This window comes from Denticeps clupeoides, unplaced genomic scaffold, assembly GCF_900700375.1.
Source record: "Denticeps clupeoides unplaced genomic scaffold, fDenClu1.1, whole genome shotgun sequence".
Lineage (NCBI taxonomy): Eukaryota > Metazoa > Chordata > Actinopteri > Clupeiformes > Denticipitidae > Denticeps > Denticeps clupeoides.
Window position 1 is genome coordinate 127815 of NW_021630126.1, and position 24265 is coordinate 152079.

Sequence of the window (24265 nt, forward strand, 5' to 3'; positions counted from 1 at the left end):
TTCAAACGTAAGTGGTGAACCGGCAGAGGTAAAAAACGGTTAATAAAACTGAAAACATATCAGAATTTTACAAAAAGGCCTTTTCCAGGGAACAAGAAATGGGACAACAACAGCTGATCAAGCCTTGTCCCAATTTCTCCAACATGCAAGCCCCTCTGTCTACATAAAATAGCATTGGAAAACATACCATCTAATGAAACAGGATTGAACTGCAGAAATTAATGTGTTGCTATAACAATAGTGAGGAAAAAGGCCATTAAATACAGAAGATAGACAGACTATCATAACACAGTCTCCTTCAGCATCAGAGTGCTCTAGGGGAAACTACTGACAGGAAGAGGTCTGGCAACCCAAAGCCACAACAGCATCAGAAGACGAGTTTCTCTGAGTCACAGCTTCATGCTCAGCTTAATAGTGGTCATAGTAAGCAAGTCTCAAATTCAACTGTAAAAAAGAAGACTTCAAACGTACAGTACCCTCTATTATGCACCTAGTTCCCCACAATTATCTTCTTAAACTGCAAGGACAAGACGTTACAATTTTTAACATAAATCAGACATGGCCACTGTGAGGTGGAGGTGTTATCTGTATGTAAGTGAAAGAGAAGTGATTGTCATTGTGAAACACTTCAGCACAGCACGTGGTGCACACAACAAAATGTGTCCAGCCAGCACCAAAAACGCGCTCATCATCACCGAGCATGACGTGAGGAGGGCCTTCAAGAGAGTGAACACCAGGAAAGCAGCAGGACCAGACGGCATCTCGGGGAGAATCCTCAGAGCCTGCGTGGACCAGCTAGCACCTGTGTTTACAGAGATATTCAACCTCTCTTTATCTCGGCGATCCCCATCATTGTTCAGGTTCCAAAGAAACCCCATGCTGCCTCCCTCAACGACTACTGCCCTGTAGCCCTCACCTCAGTAGTGATGAAGTGCTTTGAACGCCTTGCCAGAGACTTCATTATTGCTTCATTACCGGACACCCTCAACCCACTACAGTTTGCTTACCGTCCAAAGTACGTCTCAGCCTCCATCACTCTCAACACTGGAGCCCCCCAGGGCTGTGTCTTGAGCCCCCTGCTGTACTCCCTGTACACATACGACTGTACAGCCACTACTAACTCCACCACCATCAACATGTTTGCTGACGACACTGTCGTGGTGGGCCTGATCTCTGACAACGACGAGACGGCCTACCTGGAGGAGGTTGGAAATCTGGAGAACTGGTGCCAGAGGAACAATCTCCACCTGAACGTCAGCAAGACAAAGAAGTTAATAGTGGACTTTAGTACCAAGTAGGAGAGGACCTACCAGACCCCTGTCATCAACAGAAGCCCAGTGGAGAGAGTGGACAGTGGTGTCTACATCACGTAGGACCTGTCATGGTCCTGTCACATCAACACCGTGGTGAAAAAGACCCAGCAGTGTCTCTACAACCTCAGATGCCTGAGAGATTTTAGGCTGCCCTCCAAGATGCTCAGGAACTTCTACTCCTGCACCATAGAGAGCATCCTGATGGGAAACCATAGAACTCTAATACAGTCCAGCACTTTTACTTTCAATCACTTCTGGACTCTATCCCCGCAGAAACTTGCACAATTTTTTTACTCATTTGCACACCTTCACCCAACCTGTTACACATATTTTATGTTAAAAAAATAAAAGTGTAATACTTGGTTATGTTTGCATATTGGTTCACTTGAATACTTATATTTGCAATAATGAGGTCAGTAGCAGTCGCTAAAGCATTTCACTGCATATCATACCGTGTATGACTGTGTATGTGACAAATAAAATTTGAATTTGATTTGAATTTGACCCTTGGTGAGCAGTGGGCAGCCATGAAAAGCGCCCGGGGAGCAGTGTGTCTTTGCTCAGTGGTAGCTCACTGGCACCTTGGCGGACCGGGATTTGAACCGGCAACCTTCTGATTAACCGCTCTTTTATTATTGTTGTTATTTTGGAATGGAGTGGTAATCACCAGTGTACTGGAGTGAAAAAGGCTCACTTTTTAAAGGGCGCCGTTTCCACTGCTGGGTGATTGACAGTCCAAAGGGTTGTTTGACTGGGAGCGTGGCAGTGTGAAGGTTTTTCGGCTTTATCTACAACCGCAACAAAGAGAGACATTTCCAGGGCTAATTGGATGGTGCACTGTCAGGTGAGCGAGGCTGCTCCTGCTGCGGAGCTCAGAACAGCGAGTGTGACATCTGCTTCAAGCAGCAGGCTCCCGGGCGACGTTACAGGAGCTCACCTCCAAAAATGCCTAATTTAACACGATTCCTCACCACGAAAACAGTTAAGGAAAATTACCTTCCCACCATCTGGTGCTGAAAATTGAGATACAGCAGAGAAGTGGCGTTCATGTGATAATTCTGAAGTAAAGACAAGTTTTATCATCTATTTGTATCATTGTATGTAATTTTTCAATGCTTCATATTTGAGTTTTTTTACTTGCATCACTATCTGATGCAAGTAGTCTGAATGTCTGATGGTTTGGTTTAACCCTTTCATCAGTGACTGACAGCTCTCATTGCACCATAATGTTAGTTCTGGACAATTTGAACCCACCCTTGTCAGTACACCACACACCCAGCATCCATGTCCATGAGTATAGACTTTTGGCCTAAAGACCTTGAGGGTTTTGCTTATATTAATAAGTGATTGTCATTGTGACTGTCATGTGTTTCAAATCCATAATTTCATGATGTTATATATTCAGTGTGTCAGATTTTCTAGTATTTGGTATGTTCCTCTTTTGCTGTAATGAGGAAGTTTACATATTTCTCTGAAATATCTAATATATTCCTTATTTTATCTGCTAACAGATTCTGACTTCATTTCTGGGTTAGATTCTGTAAATAATAAATTTATTTAGTAATTATTTTGTAAAAACTGACAAGTGTCTCAGTTATTTTCTTCATCTGATGATCAGACAGACTTTTCACCCATTTTTTCCCATAGAAAGAGGCAGTGCATGTCAGGGTGGTTCTAGCCTAATAGGTAACTCACCAATGAACGAGAAGACCACAAAGTCACAGGTTCAAAACCCCACTTGCTACAACATCATTTATTTTTGCATTGCCCAAAATCACAAACGGTATGTATCAATTGGCTTTACAGCCTCTACAGACAACATTCCTCTCTGGACACATGGAAAACCTCCCTGGAAACTGTAAATCAGGCTTTATAATTCAGAATCTGGTGGAACTGGGTGAACACAGTACAATAGAATATAATGTACAATAATGAGATTCAGTGTTTGAAGCAACCATAAAATGGTAAAGTCACTTAAAAACTTGAGAGCAAACAAGACTCAAGAAGGGGAACCCATTCTCATCAGCCCTGTTTAATGAGTATATATAATACTAAAAATAAAATGTATTCAAATACATGTGTTGCAGTAAACAGAATATCTATCAACCATTCTCAATCTGCCCAATGCTGAAGGCTAAATTGGATACATCGAATCTCCCTTAATTCTGTTTATGTACCTGTTTGCATGTTGAAATGAGGTATTCCTCTTTTTCAGACAATCTATTTGCAAATGCATTTATTACATCAAGGTTAGATTACTGCAACGCATTACTGTCTGGATGCTCAAGTAGGTGCATGAGTAAATCTCCAGCTAGTACAGAATGCTGCAGCCAGAGCTATAACTAGAACTGGGAAATTTGACCACATCACCCCAGTCTTACAATCACTGCACTGGTTACCCAATCAAATTTAGGATTGACTACAAAATCCTACTTTTGACCTATAAAGCTCTAAATGGTCTCGCCCTGCAGTACCTGAGTGAACTTTTAGTTCTTTACGACCCACCACGCCCCCTTCAGTCAATGGGTGCAGGGTCACTACTGGTACCAAAAGTACAGAAGGTCACAGCTGGGAGCAGATCCTTCTCATATAGAGCTCCGCAGTTGTGGAACGGCTTGCCTGTCAGTGTCCGGGACTCAGACACAGTCTAAGTGTTTAAATCCAATCTCTGTTTTCTGTGGCCTTTTGTTAAAGTCCTAGACACTCATTTCACTTCACTTTGACACAGTGTCAATTATAAAGTCCACTTTATCACAGACAGTGACAGTGTTAAATTCACCCTAGTTAGGCTGTCCTAATTAGGGTACCGGGCCACTGTAGCACCAATATACCACTATCACCACATATTTTAGTATCAGTCATACAGTGCAACCGTCTGCCGCTGCTTCTGTTTGTTTTCTCCGAGACACGGAATCAAGCACACAGACCATCCTGGTTCCTGGCAACTGTTAAATGATGACTCAGCATGAAACAAACCAGAGGGTCACCACAGCCACCACCACCATAACAACTACAGCTTCAGGGATCTTCAAATGGACCAGTAACATTATAATGGACATGTAATGTAGACCATGACACTGGACTACATCCTGGACTTCTCCAACCTTACAACTGTAGGACTTATTTAAATTTTTTTGTTCTTTCTTTCCTTTTGTACAAATCATCCCCAACCCTGCACTGACACCATTTGCAGGCTCAATCTACCCTTAAAGGGGGTCCCTCTCTGTATCACTCCTTCCCAAGATTTCTTCCTTTCTTTCTATCTCTCTCCTAGAGTTTTTGTGTGGAGTTTTTCCTTGTGTGCAGAAGGGTCAAGTGTGGGGGGTGTCAACTGTAGGGCTTTGAGACATACTTTATGTGATTTTGGGCTATATAAGAAATAAATGTTGTTGTTGTTGTTGTTGTTGTCTCAGACAGACACAGGTAGCAAGCCCAGTCAGAACCATCCGAGGATCGACAATGCAATTCCATCAAAAAAATAAGATATGATAGCATTGACAAACATCATGCTTTATCTACATTCATATCTCTATTATTCCACTGCAAAAATCATCAATCACATATACGTGGCACAAACAAAACGTCCTTCATTGTTAAAACCTGCTTACACGGTTAGACGAACTGATCCGTGAGTGACAGTGAAACCCACTGAGATACAAAACTTAACGCACACCTTTGTCATGGCTTTGTGTCAGTAAGGTGTCCTTGAGTACTCATCTGGAGTCCCTGTCCTTGATCTTTGGCAGTTGTCAGTGCAGAAATCTCCACCCAGTCCTAAATTAAATGTGCTTGGGACAGTGGTGGCCTAGTGGTTAAGGAAGCGCCAATGTAATCGGAAGGTTCAAATCCCGATCCGCCAAGGTGCCACTGTGTATGCCATTTCTGTGTATCACTTCACTTCACTTTCGGAACATATAAACTGCATCCCAGAATGGGAATTTTGGCACAGACTGTCTACAGAAACAGACACAACATTTTCTGATATGCAGGATGGTGTGTGGTTCATGTATAATGCTGGATTAGCAAAGAACAAAAGAGCCAAGTCTCTCAGCACGATATCAATTAGTTAAAGATCATGCTTAAAAGTTTTTTTTTCTAATTACTCAAAAGACATAAAATATATAAGAGCTTTTATTGCTCGGTGACTGGCCATTAAAAGAGTTAGCACTATTTCCCCATAGATCACAAGCTATTAATTTTCCAATTACTTGTTGAGAATTCAGTTGGTAATCAGACCCATCATTAACATATAGCTTGATTAATAAGAGCAATTTAGGGGATATTACATTGCATATTTAATGTTTTTACCTCCTCCCAATTTCCCTCCCAGTGGTGAATTTGATCAATTCTTAATATTCATTTTCTAAGCACATTTTCAAACACACAAATTATTCTAAATCTCATACTGCTTCTTGTTTTTAGTGTTTTTAATAACAATTTGCATAATGGGCTTTTTCCATAGTTCAGAAAATGTCAAATGTCTAAAATAAGTCAAAATACAGACCTTCAGTCGTTACTACATGTTCCAAAGAACATTGTGCTTGACATTTAGTACTGCAACTAAACAGAACAAAACATGCATATGTTTATATTGTCTTCTGCAGCCAGAGATGTTGTCTTATACAAAACTGCCCTCTGGTGTGCACACTGAACAACACAACAGCACAAGGACATCTGTATTCCAAATATGTTTGTATTACTGCACAAGCAAATCATATTCACAAATATATATATATATATATATATATATATATATACACACACACACACACACACACACACACACACACACACACACACACACACACACACACAAATGTTTTAGAACCAGATGTTAGGAATGTCCAATCTGTGTGCAATGGGAAGCCTTTAGTTGTTCTGTTTTACTCTACCACAAGCGCCACGAACTGAGTATATTACATTAAATTGGTCAGGGAAAGGTTATATGGTTTTAAATATGAATTCTTACAATTTTATATATATTGGTTCTTTTTTAGATAATTTAAATAGTCTGCTCTTGGTTCTGAGGACTTCAGTGGGTATTCTGACAGAATCGTGAAACACCTTCTCCTCTCTGGATCTGAAACGAAATCTTGGCCAACATTCACCTCATTCACAGGGGCCATCCAGTCCTGTTCCTCCCTGAGGCAAGAGGAGGTGCTAATGAGGTGGACTGACAGGGTTCAGCCCTGGGGTGCAGTTCACTCTACACCATTTGGCAAAAATGACATTAAGTTCGCCCTTCTGTGAAGATGCAGATCATTTGCTTCATTGAGTTATACATGGTCATAAACATGTTTACTTTACTGAAGAGAAACAGAGAAAGGGTCAGACAATAGTTAGGCACCTGAGCAATCATATTTTAATCAAATCTTACAGAATAAACATTTTCAGACATATTTCAGCTGATTGTTCTGTTGTCGGTTTCATACATTGGAAAACAATACATAAAGCATGGTACAGATAGTCAATCATATTTTTGATGGAACGTGAACTACCATGAAGAGTGTTAATGACCTTCCTGAAAATTATCACTTTGTCTCCCTTCGGCTGCTCCCGATAGGGGTCATCGCAAGTGGACCAAGCGGTCTGGTTGTCCACACAATAGACCTGGCAAGTTTTTCCCTTTCTGACACAAACGTCCCCATTTAACTGGACCAGCACCAAGAAACACTGTCAAAAAACACTGTGGCTGGGTTAGGAACATAATTAATAATAATAATAATTATTATTATTATTATTTTGCCGTATTTGCAATTACACTGCAGATTGCAAATTATTCAAACCTGTGAAATGTGAATAATGATATTGCAACATTCTATAATATATTTTTATTTATTTCCCAGGTTTATTTGAGATTTTGCTATTTCACTGCAGAAGTACAAGACGGGCTCTGTAAACAACTACAGATAAAACAGCAGTTTGTGGTTTAGCTGCCGGTTTCCAGAGTCTGCATTCCTCCTTCTCACATCATCTTCCCAGATGATGCCTAATTGCCACGATGATTTCATAATTAGCAGATGTCAAAGCTGGTGAGGTAAACTCAGATTGAGAGTGCCGAGTCACAAGCGTCAACACTAAAAGACCTTGACAAAGTCTGAAATGCATCTAATTGCAGCTGTAATTGGATCATTTAATTGACAGCAGGATTCGGTAGAAGAACGAGACCTGGTGACCTGAAAGCATTAAGCTCTGACAACCTTTCACTGGGTTCTTTGACAAAGTGTGACAAGCCGATTAAAAGCAATTTTCCTGGACACATTTGACTCTTGCCTACCTGGTAGGATTAATCAAATGTGAAGAGAAAAATTGAGAGCTCAAATCAATTGGGCTATTTTCACAATAAATAATGGGTCAGTCACTCCATCTATTACATTAACATTAGCATGCAGTACGTTCAGAACATCTCCATCGTAAAAAAAAACAACTTATGATAAATAGGACGAGGAATGAAGCCCATTTATGGGCTCTTTTATTTACTTATTTGTTTGTTCGAAATTCATTCGATTCTGTGCACCCAACACAGTTAAAAGAACCCGTAAAGAGACATGAACTGGGATGTCTAATTGTAAAAGGTCAACGTGAACCTGCAATCCTCATCAGAAACATGGCACAGCAGCTCCTAATCAACCCTTCCAATTATTCCGAGGGATCGTTGCCAGGAAGAGACCCGGTACCTCGATGAGAGGATCCTGGATGGTTGCTAGGAGCCGTTTTCCTGCGCCCACTCCAATTTGCACACCAATTTCTCACCTCAGACCACTTCTGGCATCTTGACACGAGTGTGCTAATTTCATTTCTTATGAAATGACTCTCTCAACACCTTGGAGATGTGGTTGCACAGATAAGAGATGGTGTTCATTAATCAGTAGCTTTTTCTGTTTCTTTCACAGGCTCAAAGTCTACAGTATCAGCAGTCTGGTGGCATTAAGGACAGATTTACTCGTACATCATTTATAAATTATCTGTTGAGTCAAAATGACAAAGTTTAATTTTAAAATATTTCCTTTAGCCTTGAAGGTTCAACCTAGCACACAGGTGATGGGACGGCGCATAGGACCATTCCCCAACAGGGCCACATGTCATCGTTTGAGAGTGTGATACTGACGCGCTCGCTGCATGGGGCATAAGCCAGTTACAGTTACGCAACAAAATTATTATTCTACTAATTATTATTAACCCTAACCCTAATCCTTCAGGAGCCATTTCATCTCATTAACTGGGTGCGGATGGCAGCCTGGCCAAAAGCGTCCGTCTGACTGATAAACCCACACACCCGTCCCCGCTTCTCCTGTGTGCACTGAGAGCGTGTGTTTGCCCGTTCCAGATTTGGCGCGTCTATCTCGCTGTAACACAGCTGAGTGCCTGGCAGGAGGCCAGCCGCGTTCACACTGCCGAGATTGGTAACCTTCAGGAAACGTGTCAAAAACGTTGTGTCATTGAGGGGGCTCTTCTATTGCTGTAAAAAGCCACCCGCCCCCAAAAAAATAGAACCGTCTCCTCCGGCACCAGCGGACTATCGGCTCCTCTCGAGTCTCTCTCTCTTTCTCTCTCTCTCTCTCACACACAATTATTAGGGAAAATAAAACGTAGGGAAGCCTATGTTTTTATGACGGTCCCATTACTACCGGACACCGCTGGCCAGGATCAGCCCGATTCATGTCCCTGACTTCACTGAAACATATAACTGAATGCTGATATGGTGACGGCGACAAGAGCAGCCGAGTATACGTCACTTTTTTAAATAAAATAAGCACATCTACAAATAGTGCCTCTCAAAAACACTCTGTACTGACATTTCACACTGAGTTGGCAAGTATGTGGAGAAATAAGGGGACCACATAGTGTGCGTGTGTTTATGACAGGACAAAAATTGCCTCCCTTAATGATTCAGTGGGCGTTGCTTTCAAACTGACTACTACTTCTGTCACCCAGGACACACTGTTCAATGAGTTTTCAATAAACAGACTTTAAAATGGGAGGAGCCCGATGATTGACAGCTCTCATATGCACTACTTCCTCATTCTGGATGATTTACACAGTCAAGATGCAAAATCTCGTCTTCCTCATATTTATGTCACTCTTAACCTCACATCATGTTTAGCACCAGTTTGAAAATAGTGCCCAATTTGAATTTTAATTCTCAATCTCAAAAGAAGTCTGACTATCCTGATTGTTTGCTCATTTAAATATTAGGTAGTTACATTTTACAGCATTTCTCAGAGCGACTTACAGTCAGTAGTTACAGGGACAGTCCCCTGGAGACACTCAGGCTTAAGCGTCTTGCAGGTTTGAACCTGCGACTTCTTCTGGTTCATAGGCCATCATTTTACCCACTAGGCTACAACTACCACACTACGTCGTGTGGAGTGAACATGCACAGGTCCTGAAAGCCATTGTTTCCCCCAGAAATATTCTGCATATTACGGATGGAAAAGGCATCATATTAACACAAAGCTCCTCAGAGAAGAAAGCCTGATGTGAGCACAGTCGTTAGTTACAAATACTGATCTGAGGTCAGCTCTAAGCATGCTGGAGTATACTGGAACATGCATATTCATTTGTGTTTATTGTGAAAGTGAAGTGAAATGTGTCCTCTGCTTTTAACCCACCACCCTTAGTGAGCAGTGTGTGGGGAGCAGTGTGTGGAATATTTCCAGAATGAAAATATTCATACTAAATATATTCTCCGTGGTTCTGGTTCTGAAAGAGAGAGAGGGAGAGAGAGAGAGAGAGAGAGAGAGAGAGAGAGCGTCTCTAAGGTGTCTTTGTTGTCACCAAGCAACTTTTTCTCATGTTCAACGACATCCGTTGCAAATAATCACATGCATGAAATTATGCAGCAGTGAGACGAAAAGTGTAATTAACTGCGCATGATGCCCCCTCCCTCCCTCTCTCCCTCCCTCCCTCCCCAGCGCTGTGCTCCATGCCAGACCGGGAGGCGGGCGGTCCATCTGCCTGTCTGCTCCACCCCCCTCCGGAGCGGCAGCTTCCTGTTTCCTCCTGGCGGGGAACTGACAGTTTAACCTTTTTCCCTCGGAAATTTCCGGGATGTGGGCCAAGTCCTGCTGCACAGGACCTGCCGCTCCACTCCACCACAGAGCATCATCATCATCATCATCATCATTCATCATCCACCTCCGAAGAGTGCTAATTAGAGAATTACACCGCCGAGGACGGAACAAAAGCACGTAGCTCAGCGTCGCCTGGACGGGACAAAAGCAGAAACCACGACAACAGGCTGGGTCACCACATCGGTCCCCACGACCCTCGACCTCCCCTGGTCAGGTGTTAATGAGAGGTCATCCCTGAAACATAGAACATAATATTAATGTTAAATTATTGTCATCGTTATTGTTCTTGTTGTTTGACACAATAAACACCATCCCAGACTGGCCGTGTTTTACATTTTTACACAATTTAAATACTACTGTAATAAACGTAACAAATGCAAATGGAAAATGGAACGTTTCATCCAACATGACTGTAACTTCATTTGCCACCTCAAGCTGTAAATAAATAATTGGTAGAAAACACGACGAAGAGCAGCTCTGCTTTCTGAGGAGGGTCAGGTCATCATTTTGGGTGGTGGTAGCCTAGTGGGTAAGACACTCGCCTGTGAACCAGGAGACCCAGGTTCAAACCCCACTTACTACCATTGTGTCCCTGAGCAAGACACTTAACCCTGAGTGTCTCCAGAGGGGGACTGTCCCTGTAACTGCTGATTGTACGTCGCTCTGGATAAGGGCGTCTGATAAATGCTGTAAATGTAAATTCCGTGGCTCCATCTTCGTTGCTCTGGTCTCTCCTGGCGTGGGAGTAAAGGAACCAAAGCAAACACTCCGGAGTAGGCGGCTCTCGACTTCATTTGAATACTTATTTTAAGGGTGTGCACACTTTTTTTTTTTTTTGCCCCCTCCTGACAGAACTGAATGATGTGTCATGTCAGAGGTGAGGACCGTTTGGAAATTGTGTTTAATTTTGTCTTCTTGTTTAATTGGGCCGCGCCCTTCTGGACTTTTTAAGGAGGTGGGGGCAGCAGATGACTGGCAGCTTCTGGAGAGCCGAATGCCGCAGCACGTCACCGGGTCCCAACCTGCGGGACCATTCCACGTCCCGCGGACCGACGGGCGGCGCTGTTTCTTCCTCGCGGCCCCCCTGCCAGGACCCCGTGGCTGAAGTTTGACGCGCTTCGGGAAATTGAATTAAGGGCGGTCTCCGAAGGCGCGGTGAGGAACTCATCAGGGCCATTACGTTTTAATAACACCCTTTTTAATTGAAAAAGTAAAAAAGTGACCCGCCGCGGCGCATTTCCTTTAACAACATGTCTGTTAGCGGCGTCCCACGGGCCGCGGTGCAGTAGTACTTACATCGGGGGATCATCAGCAAATTAATATTAAAAAAAAGGGGGGCAAGGCGCTTAATTAGGCCAATCATCCCTGATCGGTACTATTCCTGGCTGATGACCTGAGGAAGGGTGACCTCAAAACGTCCTTCACGCGGGGTCAAGGTCGCCAGCCGGCTCGGGGTCACGTGTCGGAACAGGACATGGTTCTCGTGACGAGCCACGGCCAGGTTCGTATTTTAATCCAGGTAGACGTGATTTGTTTAACGTGATGGTTTGCGGTGAGGAAAAAGTTGGGAAAAGTTCCCATTCTGTTGTGTCTGGATAAGCATTTAGAAACAAACTTTTTTTATTTATTTTAATATAGCTACAATTTCCCACGATAAGAATTACAACTGAGCAACCTAGTAATAACGAACAAAAAATGATCGACAGGTTTAATTGTCATGTGCAAAACAGGTGCAAAAACGGCATAATTAAATAATTTGTCACTTTTTTGTGGAATTCAAACATTCCGAATACAACTGTAGACTGTGTTAATTCGAATTAAATTAGTGTGTGAACTAATCATACAATTAAAAAAAAAAAGAAACGGACCACTGAATGTAAAACTGAAAGATTTTATCACTATTTTATCATTATTCATTGTCCTAAATCCTTCTCTGTAAAAGGTCTTAAGGAATTTAGGCCCTTCTTGGCCCCGTTTTACTCTTTATTTGCTCGTTTTCTGAGATTGAAACGCAACAAGTGTAAAACACACACACACACACACACACACACACGCTTCGGTCAGACCTCAATAAACCATGCAAATTATGTAGCGAATCTATTGTTATAAAAAAAACATCTAATATCTATAAAATGAGGATCCGTTTTATTATTTAAACCGATACCGGTTCCGAAATCAGCCAAGGTGATTTTCTAAACAAGCTGGAATTAATACATACATTAATATTTAAATACATACAATGAGAACACGGACACGGGGTGACGGCAAACACGACACGACAGGACACGACACGAGACGTGTCCGGTGGTACAAAATACTGTCACGTCGTGAAGGACACGTCGGCGTCGCGCTGAGTTCCGTGAAGTCACGGTCTCTAATCGCCATAATGAAACCGGGGCGTTTTTATCATTACAACGCCGACATATGTTTCTGCGTGGGGAGGGGCGCGGGTCACGTGGTCCAAAAGTTGCGCGATCGAGTTTTTCTTTCCTTTGTCTTTCGAAGAAACGAAAATGAAATTCGAAGTGCACTTTTTTATTCCCCAAAATACCGTTCTTCTCCGGATTGCTTTCACTTGCGCGCAGGAGTCGCACACCTCGCTGCGGAGTGGATCCATCACGAGTGGACCCCCGAGAGAGACCGCTGTCCCCGACCCCGTGCAGTCACCCCCAATCATCTCCCATCCCAGGTACACTGCAGGTAACGTCGTCCTTTCACTGGCTCAAAAACACAGTGTCGCAATTTAATTATTATTAAAGCAAGAAACAAATTAAGAAGGCGCCTGTATATTTTATATGTGGGTTCGATGTGGCCGTCAGAAGACAGGATTCACCCCTCGAGGTTACGTGGACCGATGACGTCACCGAGCTGCGCCCAGTAAAGCCCGCCCCACCCATCCCAGCAACGTCTTCAAAGTTCAGAAGTACAAAACATGAACACATATTTCATGGGAACTTTTCATATTGTGGAATCTGTATCTCCGTCCATAAGGTGATCATTTAGTTTCATTAATCCGGTTTTGTGATTTAGATTTTTTTTTTGTAATGGGGGGCGTAAAGACCCCCGTTCACATGAACATGTTGCTGGGTTAAGAACAGGTTTGTTTATGAGACGCAGAGATGGAAATCAAGAAATACCGGACATCGATTCGTAATTGGGGACTTAAATTTGTTTAAGATGATCAAGCCTTGGTCGTGATTTAAATCGAAAAAATAACCCATATGAACAACATATGAGTGCATAAGAGCATTATTTTCCACAGATAACGAGACTCCGACGACTACAAATGCGGCGGTAACTTCTTACCTTATACAGGGTCCCGAACCGGGACAAAGTGGGCAGAGTGTAGAGTTTCGTTGCTTTAAACTTGAACGGCGAGAGCCGAAGTGAGAAAATCTCTGCACGCGCACACATTTAAACGTGGACGCGCACGCAGGAGCGCGCAGGAGAGTTTCCATTGAGCAGAGCTCTCCCCTTCTCCACGGTCACCAAGCGTTACAGCTTTTGTGGCCGCCGGTTATGCCTGACCTCAGATTCACAATGGCGGCGGCAGCAGCTGCAGCAAAAAAGCACAAAAAAAAAGAAATCCGGCCCGGCCGCTTTCTCACGGACTCACAGCGACAGCGGTGAACTTTCACCTTTCGGTATTGTAGACCAAAAAAGTTGGGAAGATGTCAGGAGTTTGACTTTTAAGGAAAGAAAACACGTGATCCGTGTAATTCAAGCGATTCAATCATGTACACAACACTCACAAAAGACAATAAAAAATGTATTTTATTTTATTAAAAACTTCTGGACACGATGTCGTCATTTCACATTCCCGAAATGTGGAAAAAATGTGGAAGGAACTGTTTTACGCGCCCTCGCCTCTCCAGAACGGCCGTTTTACGCACCGGCGCGGGCGCGCGCGTGCAGCCATGAGCCGCTCCGGACGCGCGGCGACACGTCGTTTACGTGACAGGTGATTGACAGGCCGCCGGTCGCGCGTCAATCAGAGAATTATGCCGCTGCGTGGGTCCCAGATGAAAAATAATTACGCGAATCGTGGCGGAAACGATGCTAATTTCATTTCGGAAGAATTCTCGTTTCGAATATTTTTAAATGCTCGTTCTGATTCACATACAAAACGGATTATTTGCATAATTACCTTTTTTCCTTTAAAAAATCCACTTGATGAAACCACAGAATTGCTTTAATCAAGCAATTTGAACGGAGGATATTAATGTACAGAAATGCCACATTATCTTTTGAGACAAGAAACTTACGCAACATAAACTGTACACATGACGCAAACATCGTACACGTGGCACGCTGATCACGTGGTGCATCGAAAAAGAAGGCGTCGAACGTGCCTTCGAGGCGTCTTAACTGCTTAGCCTGACAGGGGCGATGACGTCACAAGAACCCCGTCACGGTGGTAACGTTTGTACTTTAAAAAAATCTATTTCCTTTTGTAATTATTATTTTAAGAAATAGTCACGTGACGTCCTGCGTGTTTTGTCTGGTCTGTGGCTTCTTGTTTTGTCTAGACGCGCTCTTTTTGCCAATATTATGTTGCCCCCCTGAGGCAAAGGGGCGCGCAAGGAGCCCACTTGACCGTAATAAAAAGCGATAATCCAGGTGGCCGAAATAGCGGGACGTGCAGATTGAATTCCCAATTAAAGAGCGGCGGGGACACGCGACACCGGCCTTGGAGGGAAAGGTGGGGAGGGAGTGTCCTTCATAGGCCGGGGTTTGTAAATAATGACGTGACAGACGATATCAGTTTCGGGCGCGTGCCTGAACCGATTGATTATGATTGATTATGTGGTACCTAGACCCATGATCAAGGAGCCACAACGCGTCGGTCAGTATCGGAATAAAATCAATGTTTTACGTCATCGTCGCTGAACACCGTGGAACACAGTGGACCAGAAGCGCCCTGCGTGTAGGGCGCAGAAACCCCGGATCAATCAAACCGTCTACGTTCAGCTCTAAATTACATGTGCTCGTTCATGTTGCCTTATAGTTTAAGGATTAAAACTTTAGAAAAAAATGGGAAAGTTTCTGGAAAACACCGGGGAAAAGACCGGGGAAAACGACGCACAACGGTGCAAAGACACACCCACAGTATCCCATAATGCATTTTTTTACACCGTTACACTTCCGAGGTAAAAATAGGAGACCGGCGTTGGTCTAAGTTAATACAATAAGTTTCTGTCTCTCCACCGAGATCTGCAGTTTTACGTTGTAAGAAATGCGCAGTTAATCCAGTTTACGAGGTGCCGAATAAAACAGCTGTGATATAACACTACCGATTATAATATGATATTATTGTATGATTTATGGTATCAATACTAAGAACTAAACATTATTGTTTATTTATTAATATTATGGTCCAATTTGTGCATGATGCTTCCCATTGTATGTTTTAATTACAGGAGCAATACGTAAATGACTAAATAAAGTTTGTTAACCCTGCAGGGTTAACAAGGAAAAAAGATTATCATTCAGTATTCATTTATTAATTAGAGAAGGACGGTAATTTGCATCGTGTTATTTTTACTGTTATTCTTGCATAGATTGAATATTAAATAAACGAAAAAAAAAAAAAAAACCCAATCATGCCACGGGTAGCTGCATCAGCAGACAAATTCCCTTTATAATACCGAAAGGTGAAAGTTCACCACTTTCGCTCCGTATGCGTGGATCCTGCTGAAATCCTGAGTTTTGGTCGTCAACATTTTTTCCCTTCTTTACTCTGACGGTTTACATTAGTGGCATTTGGCTGACCCCCTCGTCCAGGGCTGCTTCGTCTGTACCCCACTTTTCATCCAGGCGGAATACAGCGGAGAGCCGAGCCTCCGGGGCCGAAATCCGCTCCGTCTCACACGAGGAGAAAGTCACAGGCAGGCGACATGAACTCAAATTTAGAAACTCTACGTAGCCTGGGAACGTTTTTTTAACGCGCCCCTTGAGGGGTACGGTGCGGTTTTTTTTTGTCACCACCGGGACGCGCGACATCACGGCCAGTGTCACCGTTTCAGGAAGCGTGTCAGTAACCTTCCTGATCCTGATCCGCGCCCCCCCCTATTCCCTCAGTTGGCATTGTGAAAAGGCCGACAGGAAGTTGGGGGATCCCGTGTGACCCCCGCATTGTCCCGCACCCCCGTACCACGGGTGCTGATCCTCGCTCTATGATCTGTGAGCTGCGAAAGCCCCCCTTTTGTGCGCAAATTCAACTTGTGTGAAAATTGAAGAAAACACACTCACACACACACACACACACACACAACAAAACGAAAAAACGAGAAGAGGAGCCACGAAAATGTCATTTTCGACGTTTCCTTCTCGTATTTTGATCAATTGAGGTTTTTTTTTATTTTAGCAACGTTGACTGAGCGTTAAAGTTTAAACTCCCCTTCACCACAAATAAGAGTCGTCTCCGTTAAATGACAAAGAGAACAGTCGAGGGTGACCGACCAGTCCCCAACCCTGTCCAGATCCGGCCTTAAAAGCCCACTCGGGTTTTTAAATGTTATTTCTGTTCCGTTCAGTGAAAATAAAGGGGGAAAAGTTCCGTGTTGTGAGCAGATATGCGCCGGACTTTCGGAAAGGCGATAATCCCCAGAAATGTGTACGATATTAGACTTTTATAAAAAGCATATCCAGTTTCTCGGGCTCCCTCCCCACACACACACATCATGAAACGTCTAGAGTTTCCATCACAGACATTGTTTTGACTGAAGGGGCTTCAACATTTCACCAGAGAGAAGGAATCACGTTCCCAATTAGACAACAACACACCAAACACCCCAAAACGATTGACTTATATCACTTTAAACTTACAATAGATAATACGATAAGATAAACCTTTATTAGTCCCACAAGTGGGAAATTTGCATTGTCGCGGTAGAAAGTGGATAGAACACAAGGTAAGAGCAGCGAAAAACAAACACAAAAAAAAACAATAGAAAAGAATAAAAAACTACATTTAATTTATATTTAAGGCATTTGGCAGACGCCCTTATCCAGAGCGACTTACCACGTGCTTTCAAGTTTCCATCGATGAAGTGATCAACAATAAAGTCTAAAATGTACACTATACAATCTACACACATATACACTATACAATGTACACTATAAAATCTAATACCACAAATACTACTATTGATAACAACAACAATAATGGTATTAATTATTATTCTAATAATGCATATTCTTCTTATTACTGATAGTTTCCATATTCTTGCTATAATTGCTATAAATGTGTTTTAATAGAATTATATGATGATTTGGAATAAGATTTATTAGATCCGTGCATTATTCGGGTTCTCCCCTATAACGACCCTGTCGGTGTAAATCATGGCAGAAGATGGCGAGTGAGGCTTTTCTGCCACGCAGGACAGTGTAGAACTTCATATTATAGAACTGTGTACTGCGTGTTACGCATCTGTCACAAAAAAGAGAAAGGAAGGAAGGAAGGAATTCCTTTCTTCTCGCTTGTGTAGGACCTTTGCTGATCGGGGTTGGCGTGTCACCCTCACGTCATTTTAAGTGGAGGGACGTCGTGGCACGTCGACGCACGTCGCCATCCCGGCAACCGCGCGACGTCTCGGACCGGCCACGTCCGCTTCGGCCGCCGACACGAACTCGTGAGTCGAAAGCGAGGCGATCAAACGCACCAACGCGCCACGACGCACGCGCCCGAACGTCTGAGCGTGCGCGGCGATTGGCCGGCCTCGGCCGGGTACGGGCCAATCAAAACGACTTCCGCCAGGCTTCGGCTTCTTGTAGTCCGTGGACTGGTTGCCAGGTCCGGAGTTTCGCGCTCGCCCTGTTGCTGCAGGTGCGGCATTATAGCCTTTCAATCTCACCAAGTACTGAAGTAAAGGATCGAGGTGTCATCATTGGTGCAGGTCTCTCATTCGATTCGCATGTAGATAATATCACTCGGATAGCATTCTTTCACCTTAGAAATGTAGCAAAAATAAGAAAATATCATCTCAATGCATGATGCAGAAAAGTTGGTCCATGCATTTATTACATCAAGGTTAGATTACTGCAACGCATTACTGTCTGGATGCTCTAGTAGGTGCATGAGTAAACTCCAGCTAGTACAGAATGCTGCAGCCAGAGTTCTAACTAGAACTAGGAAATTTGACCACATAACCCCAGTCATAGAATCACTGCACTGGCTAGCCATCATATTTAGGATTGACTACAAAATCCTACTTTTGACCTATAAAGCTCTAAATGGTCTCGCCCCGCAGTACGTGAGTGAACATTTAGTTATTTACAACCCCCCACACCCCCTGCGATCAACAGGTGCGGGGTCACTACTGAAATTTGCCCTCTGCTTTTAACCCATTACCATAACAGGCGCCCAGGGAGCAGAGTGTGTGGACTGTGCTTTGCTCAGTGTCACCTCAGTGGTACCTAACCTAACCTCGGCGGATCGGGATTCGAACCGGTAACCTTCTGATTACGGGGCCACTTCCTTAACCGCTAGGCCACCACTGCCCCCACTTTAAAATCCACTTTATCACACAGTCACCCTGTTAAGCACAGACAGTGTTAAATTCACCCTAGTTAGGCTGTCCTAATTAGGGTACCGGGCCACTGTAGCACCAATATACCACTATCACCACATATTTCAGTATCAGTCGTACAGTGCAACCGTCTGCCGCTGCTTCTGTTTGGAGTCCGGCAGACTCCAGTGAAGAGACCAGCAGAAAAATCCTGGTTCCTGACAACTGCTAAACAACAACTTAGCATGAAATGAACCAGAGGGTCATCACAGCCACCACCACCGTAACAACTACAGCTTCATGGATTTTCAAATGGACCAGTAACATCATAATGGACACATAATGTAGACCATGACACTGGACTATACATTGGACTTCTCCACCTCTACAACTGTAGGACTTTTTTCTCTTATTGGACAAATCAACACAAACCCTGCACTGACACCACTTGCAGGCTCATTCTACCCTGGAAGGGGGTCCCTCTATAAATCACACCTTCCCAAGGTTTCTTCCATTCTTTTTTCTCTCTCCTAGGGTTTTTTGTGTGGAGTTTTTCCTTGTGTGCAGAAGGGTCAAGTGTGGGGGTGTCAACTGTAGGGCCTGTCAAAGCCCATTGAGACATACTGTATGTGATTTTGGGCTATATAAGAAATAAATGTAGAGAGTTGTGTGTGTGTATCATCTGATGTGTATCATTGATTAACTTTAAACTATTCCGCCGTGGATCTGGCAACACGACGAACAACGAGCGCGCTCAGAACGCGTTCCTCCGTTCGGTCACGTGGCCTGAGCAGCGTCGGAAACGAGGGGCGAGGTTCCTATCACGGGAAACCGGCGTTTCCACGCCACGCGTCGCCGGTACGTGGACTTTCAGTCCTGGGCCCCGACAGACCGTTCCGCGACTGTGCAGCAACTCGTGGCTTCTTGAAGCTGCGCAGTTTAATAACCCGAATTAATAAGAAACATGACCATTTCTTCCCGATCACGTGACCGTGGAAACCCTCACTTTTTACATTTACAGCATTTATTACGAGCTCCACGGTCCAGGCGGACCGGACTGGGAACCGCGCGTTCACCGACGCGTTTTTATAATTTTTTTTTTTTTGCGGTTTGGTCGCGTTGTCCCAGCGCGTTCGGACCGAGCGGAGCGCTGCGGCTTTAAAAAAAAGGCGAGGTGGGGCGCTGTCAATTATTCCGGCGTCGCCGGACCACGTGCTCGCCTTGCAGGCCTCCCATTGGCCCAAGGCACGTGTCTGGGATAAGCGCACCGCGACGTCACCCGCGGGACTCGTATTAAAAATAAGAAGGGGTAAAAAGGCCCGTAGTGAAAGTATTCGCGGAGCGGTCGGCGCCGCTTTATTTATCTGTAGTTTAGGCGCAGCGCTTGTTGCGATCGGGGGGGGGGGCTTTTCCGCGGGGGACCCCCCCAAAATATTTATTCCGTTAAGAATATATATATATTTTTTTCGTTTTTTTTAGGTGAACCCAGTTCTGGATTTAAATACGAAAAGAAAACTATGATTTTTTCGTTGTGAACACGGCCAGGGGTTGGCTCGTGTTTTTTTTTTTTTTTGGTTTTTTTTTTATTTGATCGTTTTGCTTCACCGTGTGTGTTCATTTCGGACGTGGGGAAGTAAACCTGGAAGTGGCTGGTGGGGTGGAAGAGGGCTCCAGCATGGAGGAGAACGATCGCGGTGACGCGGCCGTCCTGCCCCCCCTGCAGCCGCACCGGGTCACAAACTTCTACATCGACAACATCCTGCGGCCCGACTTCGGGAAACGGCCGAAAGAGACCGAGGAGGCGGCCGAGGACGCGGGCCGGCCGGCGGGAGAAGGCACGTCCAGCCCGCGCCAGGTGACCGGGCCGAAGAAAGGCGACGCGGTGACGGAGCCCCGCGGGGACAGCGGCGACCCGGGCCTGAGCTCGGACTCGGACAGCTCGCAGCACGGCGCGGCGCCCACGTCCCGGCCGCTGCTGTGGCCGGCGTGGGTGTACTGCACGCGCTACTCGGACCGGCCGTCGTCAGGTGAGCGCGCGCGCGTCCCTACTTTGTGGGGAAAAAAAAAACTCCACCCCGTTACGCAGCGTTACGCAGCGAGCAGCGCCCGCCAAGATTTACTCCGCCGATTCTATCAAAACAATATCAAAACATAGTTTTCATTTAATAAATCGTTCATTAAGTATATAATTAAAAACTTACGAATTTAACTTAATTGCTCGTCAGGGCCACGTAGGTAAATAACGGTTCAGGCCTACTATAGTCTCGAAAGTTAAAAGTTAAGTGTCTAAGCAAAAAAATATATATATAAAAAATTGCGTTCTAATATCGAACGTGTTATGATTATGAATCCTTTTAAAATCATTATTTTTTGGAGGGGGGAAACCCCATCGAAGCCTTTTGTGTTCGATCTCAGGTCCTTTGTGGAAATTCGGACCACGATCGAATCAAAGAAACTTCAATCGTTTTTTTTAGCGCGTCGTTGTCGCGGCTACGAACTAGATTTACGACACGATCATCCGTAAAGTAAAGTAAAAACGCGTGAAATAAAATATTTTGGTCGGATCCGTGCGACGTTTAGGTCCGGTTTTTGCGCTATTGTTCCATCCTTGCCTTTGTTAATATTTAATTAGCATATTTTTGACAATGGATTTGAGCTCGTGAGTGAGGTCCGCGGCATATACATATGTAATCATATGCACGCATTCCTGAGTAACGGGCCTTTCATCAGCGCGGAAAGTTCACCCACGAAGGAAAATTTCCACTCCGGTCGCGCGCATTCGATCAACGCGAATAAAACTCGCGCCATGAATCTCAAAATCAGCGGTGAAGAAAAAGAAACGGTGCCAAAAACGAGCCACGATCGGAATCTTTTTTTCCAGTTCACGAATAATAAAAAAATAAATGCGCGGTACTCTGATTAGCAGTGTTCATTTTGTTTTACTTGAAAAAAAACATTATTAATATTAATGTAATGTTTCGAGCAGCCAAAAACGTGGACAATAATAAAGATCTCGTTTTTAATCGTGCTAATTTTCGATCGGGAGAACGCGTTTGGTCGTGAAATGTAACTTAACCAGCAAATTCACTCTAATTCAGACGAAAATACGAGTTTGGGGCTCCACGTTGGCCACAAGTTCAGCTGCTACTATCGCGACAAAAAAAGAACGAAAACCGTAAAAATCCCTTCATCTCTCCGCTGCAGCGTAACAGGGGGAATTTCAAATGAGAACGATTTTAAAAAAGGCCCGGAGGATCCAGCGTGGTAATAAATGCAGTTTTTTTTCCCATATAACGACTTTATGAACATCATAAGCTTCCAAATTTGGTTACTATGGTAACAGAGAGAAAGGAGCACCCCCCCTCCTCCTTTCGGCCTCACCCCACCCCCACACACGGAGCCACAGAGCTAAACTCGAGGGCTCTGAAGATCCGATGCTACTTCATTTCATTGTCGGTTCGCTCGCTGCCAAGCGTGACATTTATATTAGTGATATCACCGCTAATATTATTAGGCCAGCATTGTTGTTATTATTGCAGCGTCTCTTCAATTCGAATCCGTTTTAACTCAACCTGCAGGCCCGAGATCTCGCAAACCAAAGAAGAAGAACCCGAGCAAGGAGGACAAGCGGCCCAGGACCGCCTTCACGGCCGAGCAGCTGCAGAGACTGAAGGCGGAGTTCCAGACCAACCGGTACCTGACGGAGCAGCGGCGCCAGGGCCTGGCGCTCGAACTGGGCCTGAACGAGTCCCAGATCAAGATCTGGTTCCAGAACAAGCGGGCCAAGATCAAGAAGGCGACCGGGGGCAAGAACTCGCTGGCGCTGCAACTGATGGCGCAGGGGCTGTACAACCACGCCACGTCGTCCAAGGACGACAAGTCGGACAGCGAGTGAGGCAATAAAAAAAAACAAAAAAAAACACAAAAAACACCAGCATTTCCAACCAATCCTGCAGTATCGCCTGTACATACCGTTTACGAATATTTACGTTTGTTTGTTTGTTTTTTTTTCGTTCGCTCTCTCTTTAATTATTAATATTGCCGAAGGTTGTCTTTTCTTCTCGACGCCACGATCACAGTCGTTCTGAAATCCACGCTGAAGTCCAAAGATAAATATCCTGCTGCGTTCAGGCAAAACTGTGCAAAGCAGCAGCTGTGTTCCGTGTTTGTTTGTTTGTTTGCTTTTGTCTGTTTGTTTGTTTGTTTGCTTTCTGGTCCAATGTCAGGAATATTTGTTTTGTTGTTTTACGAATTTGTGCTGCAGAGACATTAGGGGCAGGAAACGGTGAATTGTATATTGACAGTATTTATAGGCAACAAGCGCGTTATACTTGAGACGTCTGAATGCATCTATTCCATTTAAAATACACGGATCGTTTCCACGCTGGAGCCACGTCGGAATGTACAACGCTCACGTAAGCGAGGAACCGATATATCATTTTTTAATGAAAAAAAAAAGCAATACTGATTTAATCATTTTTATATACATATGCTTGCGTTCATAATGTGGCGAGTGTAGAAATCTACTTTTGTAGCTGGCAGACAGACAATGATCCCGATATTTACAACACCGATCCGTTAACAGAGCAGTCATGAATTAAAAAATAAATTAAAAAAATCTGCTGAGAGTTCCTCATAACTCGTTTTTATCGTATGCAGTGACCGTAATCTTTGTATTTTCTGAACGGGGTGTACTGAGAATGCATTTGGGGGGTGGGGGTGGGGTTAAAGGGTTGTGTTTACATCGCTTGGACTATTTATCTCGCAATAACTCGTTTATTTGGTGAATGGAAACGTTTCGAGGCCTTTTGCATGAAAGCTGCGGTTTAGTTTGGCGATCTGCAGACTGTCTACATACCCAAAACGTGACGTTCTGTTGGTGCGAGGTGTGTTATGGTCGTTGTGAGACAGAAAGAAACACAAAAAAGTGTGTATGAACTGAGATTCACCAAACGAACACACTTTGCCTTAAAAAAAAGTTTGAAAGGACTTTTGTATAAAAGCTGTTGAATGAAAAGCCTCATAAACAGCAGAATATATACAAGAAAACAGAGTGAAAGAATTCATGTCAGTTTTTATTATTTTCCAATGTTCCTGTTATAAGTATTCTTTTGGTATAAACAAAATGTACATAATTTGTATTCTGTTTATTTGTGTAATTAACTACGACCTGAGAGCTGGAAGCAAGTAAATAAAAGCAGCTAAAACATCCACAGACACCAGGCGAGAGTCTTTTCAACGTACAGAAACACATTCCACAAAGCCCGGTCCTCATAGGGATGGGAAAAGTTTGCACATCTGGGAAAACTATTTTCTACTACAAATATTGAAAAGATTTGAAAGGCTAGAATAAAAAAAAAATAATAAT

General features: G+C 43.9%; 1 protein-coding gene across 1 annotated transcript; it reads left to right on the forward strand.

Moving 5' to 3' along the window:
• The first annotated feature begins 20513 nt into the window (after nucleotides 1-20513).
• LOC114784221 (homeobox protein engrailed-2b-like) lies at nucleotides 20514-23580 on the forward strand. Its single transcript, XM_028969453.1, has 2 exons — nucleotides 20514-20924; nucleotides 22476-23580. The coding sequence occupies exons 1-2, from the start codon at nucleotides 20573-20575 to the stop codon at nucleotides 22790-22792; spliced, it is 669 nt and encodes a 222-aa protein (XP_028825286.1). The 5' UTR covers nucleotides 20514-20572; the 3' UTR covers nucleotides 22793-23580.
• The last annotated feature ends 685 nt before the right edge of the window (nucleotides 23581-24265 follow it).